This window comes from Xiphophorus couchianus, chromosome 11 (genome assembly GCF_001444195.1).
Source record: "Xiphophorus couchianus chromosome 11, X_couchianus-1.0, whole genome shotgun sequence".
NCBI classification, from domain to species: Eukaryota; Metazoa; Chordata; class Actinopteri; order Cyprinodontiformes; family Poeciliidae; genus Xiphophorus; species Xiphophorus couchianus.
In genome coordinates this window covers 23967691-23976017 of record NC_040238.1, presented here as the reverse complement: position 1 = coordinate 23976017, position 8327 = coordinate 23967691, and the positions used below count along the sequence as shown (strand labels likewise).

The 8327-nt window shown below is 38.5% G+C and overlaps 1 protein-coding gene across 4 annotated transcripts in view; it reads right to left on the bottom strand.

The window, feature by feature from the left end:
* Positions 1-1735: 1735 nt before the first annotated feature.
* The window catches only part of specc1 (sperm antigen with calponin homology and coiled-coil domains 1), an 88957-nt gene continuing 82365 nt past the window's right edge, over positions 1736-8327 (bottom strand). For all 4 annotated transcript variants that reach the window (XM_028031228.1, XM_028031229.1, XM_028031230.1 and 1 more), the window contains 2 exons: positions 8124-8183; positions 1736-2715 (listed from right to left, as the gene is read on the bottom strand). In XM_028031228.1, coding sequence (XP_027887029.1) covers positions 2626-2715; positions 8124-8183 — 150 coding nt within the window. In that variant the 3' untranslated portion in view covers positions 1736-2625. The remainder of the gene's footprint in view (positions 2716-8123; positions 8184-8327) is intronic.

Sequence of the window (8327 nt, the reverse complement as noted above, 5' to 3'; positions counted from 1 at the left end):
ACACTTTAATGAACTTCTAATGCAACTTTGCATTAAAAGTCAGGTTTTCATTATTTTTTTTTATGTCTTTCTTAAATGTTTTATGTCTTTTATTTATTTATTTTATATGTAATATTTGCGGTACAAAAATATTTGTCTTTTACATTTCTTGTTCATGTGTGGGATTTTATACTTCTATAATGTTCGAAAGAAATAAAATTATTTACCGAGCAATGACAACAGTTATAAACATTTACGAACTCGTGACAGGTGTTGTGTCATGTTTATCACAGTGTCATGTCAATCTCATTCACACCCCTTCAAATAAAGTGTTACCATTTTTTTGTTTCCTCCAGAAACAAGCGTTTCCACCTTGCAAGTAAGCGATGTAAAATAAAATACTTGTATGTGGTGCATATTCCTTTAACTTTGAGATTTTTATGTTATTTGATAGACAAAATGAGGCATTTGTGAAGCGTAAAGTAAATAAATGCTTTTGAAACTTTTACAAAACAAAATCTTAAAAGTGTGGTGTGAATATGAATTTGACTCTTTCGAATGTCACCCAGTTAGTGAAGGGACTCAGTCGGTGTGTAGCTCAGTCTAAATATAAATCCAGCTGTGGAGGCCTGAGAGGTTTGTTAGAAAACATTAGTAAACAAACGGCATCATGAAGACCAAGGAATACAGCAGACAAGTCAGGGAGAAAGTTGTGGAGTTTCTGGCTTACAAGGAACCTGTAACAATCCCCAGTCCACCTTCAGGAAGTCATCACAACATCACTTCTCTATTAACCCTTTAACAACACTTTTATCAACTTTGCACTGAGGGGCGTGCCGTGGTGGCGTAGCGGTTAGCGCGACCCATATCTGGAGGCCTTCAGTCCTCGACGCGGCCGTCGCGGGTTCGACTCCCGAACCCGACGACATTTGCTGCATGTCTTCTCCCCTCTCCTTCCCCGTTTCCTGTCAGCCTACTATTGTATAAGGGACACTAGAGCCCACAAAAGACCCCCTGGAGGGGTAAAAAATAAAAATAAAAACTTTGCACTGAGAAGTGGCTCGTATAACGAGCTCAGCAGATGTGCAGTTCCACCAGGTGTTTGCTAAGTGCTGCTGGCTAGTCTGAAGGAGCTGACTGGGAGTACTGCTCTGTGAGGTGGAAACGAGAAAGCTTAGAAACTGCAGCTCTAATGAGGAGCAGCAGCTCGAAGGCCAGGCGCTTTACACAGTTGAATGGTTGCCACGGGAGACTGAAGGACTTCTCAAACATGCGTGAAAGAATAAAGGAAACACTCCACGGATGGAATTTGGTTTTACACAACACATGCCCTTTTCAAAGAAGAAAATACTTTGAATTTAGATTTTTTTTTCTCATGCTATTGGATGTTTGATGAAAACAAGGTCAGAAGTACATCCATCAAAAACGTTGGAGTCACGTATTCCGGTACATTTCCAATCCTTGAAGACGATGTCTTCACATGGATCAAACCTGCAGCCACAGAAATGTGTTACAGTAACAACAGTAGGTGTACTGTAAAAAAAGCTGGCAGCCCTGCTGAGTGTTCCCACTGACTTCAATGTTTTTCCAGTCCTGGCACTGGGCTTCAACGGGCCCAGTGGGAAAACAATTTATCACCCATGAAGCAACACAGCAGTATGATTAAGGCACAAACACAGAGGCTGGACTGTTTACTCACAACCAGCCGACGTGTCGAAACATGACAAGTGAGAGCAGACACACTGACGAGTGAAAATAAATTCAAGATAATCCTTTATTAAAATTACCATGGAGACATATCCATCACCAGAGAACATGTTCTGTTTCTCCCCATCGTGTCACTTGTCAATAAGCAGCTTTTGTAAATAAATAAATACAACTTTATTTAAAAAAAAGAAAGAAAGGAAAACAGGCGTCTGCAAAGTGAAGCGTGTCAAAAGCTGGAGTGTCCTGTTACATGTAAAACATCGTCCATATTTCAACGTGGCATGCAGCCTAATACAGATGCTTCACTTTTTTTTTTTTTTTTTTTGATGGGAAACGTGGAAAACCTGTGCAGTGCGACGGCAGCAGTTAGTTAATCCTTAACGTCAGGTACTAATCTAATCATAGAGGTGAATGTGTTGCCATTATCATATCGCTGCAGACGCCTGCAGCGGCTCCTCGGTGTGATGGATGGTCCCGCCGGAGTTGTGTGAGTCTGTTGGGAGCATTTGATTTGTAAACAGTGGTTTTAATGCTGCCTTTTAGAAACGTGTCGGCAGCATGGAGAGGATGATGGAAGATATCAACAACAGTTTGTTTTTTTTAAACTGTAAAATAGAAAAAAAATCTCAGCTGTGCTGTAAAACTGCTACAAGATGTCAGAGTGACTCTGGATCAGTATTAGTTCATCTGTGAATGTAATGCTCAGCCGACACTTCTTGTGAGAATCTATTTTGCAGACTGCAGCGCCTCTCCTTTTTTTGGTCGCACTTCTGACTGTAGAGGTGAGTTCAGAAACTTCTTGGGCAGCTGATGAGCGACGGACAGGAGCGCCGGTCAGCCGGCGGCCTTCAGCCGGTCTGGAAGGAGAGCATCCCACATGGAGACGGGACAGAAGAGTCGCCCCGTCCGACTGATCGTCCTGTCTGCCTCCCTGATGCATCAGGTCTCAAAGTATTTGTAGATCTGGGAGACGTATTGCATGACGCTCTGCCAGTCGGGCCTGTCGGTCTTCATCAACTCCTCAATGTCCTGTTTGGAACGGAAACACAGCGGAAGTGACATGGGATTAAGATGATGCTGATGGTAAAGGGAATACGACGGCGTATTAGGGCCTCACTGAGAACATTAAGAAATTAATTACGAAGTCACATTACGAGAATAAAGTAATAAAATTCTGACTTTATTCTCGTAATGTGGCAATACTACTACTTTCTTCTCATTGTGATTTTATTCATGTGTAATTTTGATTTTATTCTCATGACTTTTCTTGTAATTTTATTTATAAATTATTTTTCTTAATATTGCCATAACACGCCATCACATGGCAAAACCTGGTTTGGAAAGTGAAGGAAATGTCTACATTTAAAAACACTTCTTTAGGACACTAGTCACATAAAGAAGTGTGATTTATATCAATAGGCAGCAAATTGTAACTGCATTTAGTCATATTTTCAAAAGTATTTGTATTTATTGATGCTTTCATTGAATGAACAGTGAAAAAACAAATATTAAAGCTGATATTCTTGACAGTATGGACAGTTTTGGGGGTTTCAAACATTAATTAGAATTTCTAATGACAACGATAAATAAAAATTAAATTTATTACGATAAATGATAAACAATATGATGAATGTCCATCTCTACTATGATGGACATTCATAATAGCAGATGAATATCCATCATTCATCTAGTATTGGGCAGATTGGGAAGACAAGTCCCCCAATCCATCCACCCATCTTTTTATTCTCATTTATTCCCCATCAGTAAAGGCAAACAAAAATGAAAAAATAAACATGATCAGTAATAAACAATCTTAATTGTTTAATCATAACCTAAGTGGTTATGATTCTGGCAGGAGGATAAGTTCTCACTGGGTCATCAGTATGGAATTAGTTCCAAAGAAAATTTTAAAACCACTGTGAGAGTTTGAAAGCCGACGAGGAAAACTTATGCAGTTTTCAAACATTTATTTGTTTTTCATACCGATTATTTGATTAGTTACTGCATGCAATCATTGCTGAACACTTCTCAAGAATGTTAAAGAGGATGTTGGACTCAGGAGCACCGTGGCTCGTTTTCCCTGATGTATTCAACACAAGTAAAACTGAACACAAACAGACGCACTTCGATTTTTAAAATCTCTGGTAGATCCGCTTAAATGAAGTGAGCAGGTTTGTTGTTCTCTTCCACTCCTCTAAAATATTTGATGTGTTGTCATGAAACAGTTCACTGAATGGAGCACAAGGAGAAAAATATTTTTAGACTCTTTCTATTTTTACATTTCTTATGTTCCATACCTGGGAAAACAAAACCCACCACTTCCAAGAGGCCATTTATCACTAAAAACCAACTGGGAGTTTTCCAGCGATGCCTTAATAAATCCGTCGAATGAGCAGAGTATGCAGTGGAAACCCAGTGGCCTTATATCCTAATAGCATCTCAACAGTTTAAAATGGTGATGGCAGCATCATGCTGAGGGAATTGTTCAGGAGAGACGGAAAGAAAGAGCGAGAATAACATTTCTACATGCTTTTTGTATTCCTGGAATGGAGAATAAATCGTGACAGAAAGGAGACTCTGGTGACTCAACGCTACATATCCAAGTTTAATAAGCTGTGACAGCTGGTGAAGGGATTACAGCACAACAAAAGCAATGAACTGAACACACACGCAGGCAAAGGCTTTTGGGAAATGATGCAGAAAACCGTAAATTAGTCCAACAAAGTTTGGATTTGGACGCAGCAGAACATCTCCGCAGGGACCTGAAAATGATGGAGTCCAAACATGCTGAACTTCAACATGTCTACCGAGAAATTCAAAGAACCCATCCCAGAAAACACTCGTAAAGGTCGCAGGATTGTTTCCCAGAATTCCTCTGACTCAAAAAATTGATTTGTTAAATGTTTTATCTTTTTTATGCTGACATGGCATGAATCTGAAAAAAACAAAAATAATTCTCTGCTGACTCTGGTTTCCGTAACTGTTTCTGTGAGATCACCGCCCAAAAGAATGATGAGAAATTAATTTCTGGGATGTGTTCAAAGTAAGAAAGCAGGGAAATGTGGTCCAAAGTTCACCAGCAGAGAGAAAGAGAGTCAGGATGGGAGGGAGACAGAAGGTCTATGTTGTGGACATGGGAACAATTCAGTCAAATCCAACCACAAACGCTTAATAGAGAATTATAAGAAACCAAAGTGTGACCTTTGATATAAATGCAGTAATTAGGGTTAGTCAAACTTCCAAATTTGGAGTTTTAAAAGCCACATCAGGACAAAAGATTTCTGCTGGGAGTTTTAGGGTAGACGCCTGATTCTAATCTCTACATCCTTACTATTATCATTTTTATTTTTAAAATTTCTTGCAGGTACTATTTTGGTCAGTTAATGAAGCAGACAAACATGTTACAAACACAGAATTTCCACAAACAAAGCAATTATAGTACTTTAAATTTAAACTTTTTGTCTAATAATGATTGTCCTGGACTGGAATGTTAAAACTTTAATGAGTCTCTACTTTACGCTCAGTAATGTGTGTGTGTGTGTGTGTGTGTGTGTCGTTAATGCAGGGATGAAAAAACATGCAAAGTAGAGTGCTTGCAAAAAAAGGCTGTGGGAGTGTGATGGAGTTTTATTTCACATACATTAGAATGACGGATGGTGTGTTGCTCATTTCAGAGGACAGGAAACAGTCATATCCAACCCCACCTCTCAGACTGTCTATGCCTGCTTATGTAGGCGAGCTCTGAAAGAGCAGAAAATATTCATTTGTACATACAAGTGCAAAATTATGTTCAAATTGTGTTTTTATTCCAGGTGGCATTTCACTAACTTGGCTATCGAGTTGATTTCTTCCACTAAAGCTTGTTATTATGGAGCTGAAACCGGGAAACTATTGAACACATCACCAATTTTCTCTGCAAAATTTCTGAAGGTGAAAGGTCATCAAATTCTTATCAATCCAGTTCAAACATACAAAGAACCCAAACCACTGATATCCACAAATTAAGTTATGTGTAATAACTTGGAATGACCACGCAAGACTCCACTGTTGAAGAAAAATCACGTTTAAGAGGAAATTTGCTAGGAAACATTTAGACGATATAGTCTAAACTATAAAAAATTAACTCTTTAGAGGCCTCAAAACACACCTTGTTTGGCTGTCAAAGGAACTGTATAGCACCGCAAAAAACCAGCCTACCAACAGTGAAGTTTGGAGGTGTGGACAATTCGGTTCTGGTAGACGATAAAGGATGAACAGACAAATCTGCTGCCGCCATGACAATGAAGATTAAACACGTTGAATGTTTTAGCAAGGCAGCGATTCCAAACCAATAAAACTCTGAAATGGTTTCACAGAAGAAAAAAAATAAAGCTGGTGCTACGATCCAGCCAATCACTTGATCTGAATTCTACAGAACATAGAACTAAAGGTCAGAGTTCATAGAAGGAACCCACAGAACTTTGAGAATTTGAAGAAATATTGTATAAAAAAAATGGACTAATATCTCACCAACAAAGCTTTATTTTTTTTTTTTTAAATATTACTATTAATATTTACAAAAAAAAAAAAAAAAGTAGTAAGTAACTTTGACATCTTTGGACAGCGTCCGGTGAAAATGGAATGCCAATTACAAATTTAGAAATACATTTATTCAGAAGATTGGTGATGTGTTGCCTACCTCTTTGGCCTGATTTGTGCCAAAATCTGAAACCACATTAATGAAACATAACCTGATGCTCCAAAGTCAAGAACAGTTGTGGGGTTTCTGTGGATTTTGAACAGCAGGACCTTCCAAGCCGAACATCAGCGCCGCATGTTCTCAGTTACAGATGATTAATGAGTTCTGCTTCGGGTTGTTTAAACACGAATGCTAATCTTTAGATGCCGCCACAAATTCTCTGTCAGATTCTGGTTCCAGAACTTTAATGTTATTTCCAGTCAGAAGAGGGATATTGGCAAAATGAAAGGATTACTTTAGACTCAAATCTATCAGAGGTAATAAATTTGGACACAGCTGTAGGTGACGACATTATGAGTATGGGCTGGCCCCCGACACGTCCAGATCTGGCCCACATCAAAAGTGAAACAAGAACTATCAATTATCTTGTGATTGGCAGCTCATTCCAATACACACGTTAACAGTTTAGTGTAGTCATTTACTGCTGATAAGAGTCCTGCCTGATCCAATCACAAGAGGAAAGTAGGAAGCTGTAAACGTGATCAATGAAGCAATCAAATCCATCTTCTCAAGTGCAGCACTGATTGTTTAAGATCTTGAACGAGAGATTATTAATCCACATTCATTAAGTAAAGCTAGCAAAAAAACCCTTAACATTTAACATTGTTGATAAGGTAAAAGCCCACAATTTCCATTTCCAATTCTAAGCCTTAATGACGCTTAGAAAACCAAGTCAAATTGAAAACTTTTCATTTCCTCCTGACAGAATGAAGCCCTGCTTGGTACCCAACAGTGTTTGTTGAAAGAAATCTGTAAGAATTACAATTCATTCACAAATTTCACACCTGTCTTATTTTTTTTTTTTTTAAAGTGCGGCACCAAAATCACACATTTTTGTTCCTCGTAACTCAAGGAGTCATATTGACTCAGATGACATCTGAAGGCGATTGAGTGATGCTTGAATAAGTTTGGACTGTCAATAATGCAAATGTAATTTCAGAAGTTCATCACTGGATCTGAGAACAAAGTGGATGTTTGGCCATAACCCAATGTTCACTCAATGTCTTTTCAATAATTACTCCCTGAAGAGGAAAGACCAGCAGTAAATGTAAACATAATTCTAAATAATTCCCAGTTTTAAAATAAGAGTTAAAAACTGGAATTAGCACATTTTGCTACCTGTTTACAGTAAAATGTTTTTATTCTGCGCTCTTTTTATGAGTTATGAAAAGCATCTATCTCATAACTGAGTCGATTAAAAGTATGTTAAGCATAAAAGGAATAATGGCGCCCAAGAAGAATCTGAAACTTTTATGTCCACATGGTGATACTGAGCAACAGTTTACTTAAACAAACAGGTTTTCAGTTTTACAGTAACAACCATGACTGAGCCGTGTTCTGCAGAAATGTTGCTTCAAGCTCACTGTGGAGTAAACCTGAACCTGACTTTGTTTACTCTAAACACACGAGGAGCTCTCTTCAAGTGTAAACAGTGTAGCGTAGCTGACTATTACTCATGCATTTACAAATTGCAAGACTTTTTCAATGAGTTATTTGTCTTGTTGCAACCAAGGCAATGCAACAGAAATATGGATTTAAGATCGGCAGTAAGTAATGGAAAATCTTCACAAACTTGGGGAAAAACGTCCTTTGGGTAAATTAAAGTTGTGCAGCTTATTGCTATAAAATCTAATAAAAAGTGTAGTATTTCCAATTTGTAAAGAATCTAAGAGAGTGTGTGTGCTGCAGCTCTGCTCACCAGAGATGTTTTGATGCCAATGCTCTCGGCGGCCTGGAAGGCTAGAGTCAGATTCCGGACCTGAACCAAAAGAAACAAACCATGGGGTTTTCAGAAGACATGAAAATCAGACACGGAGGTTCGCTCAGCAACAATAATAAGCTCACAGACACACCAATAAACAGTACAATCTGCCATCAGACGGGCTTAAAACCAGCATAAGCC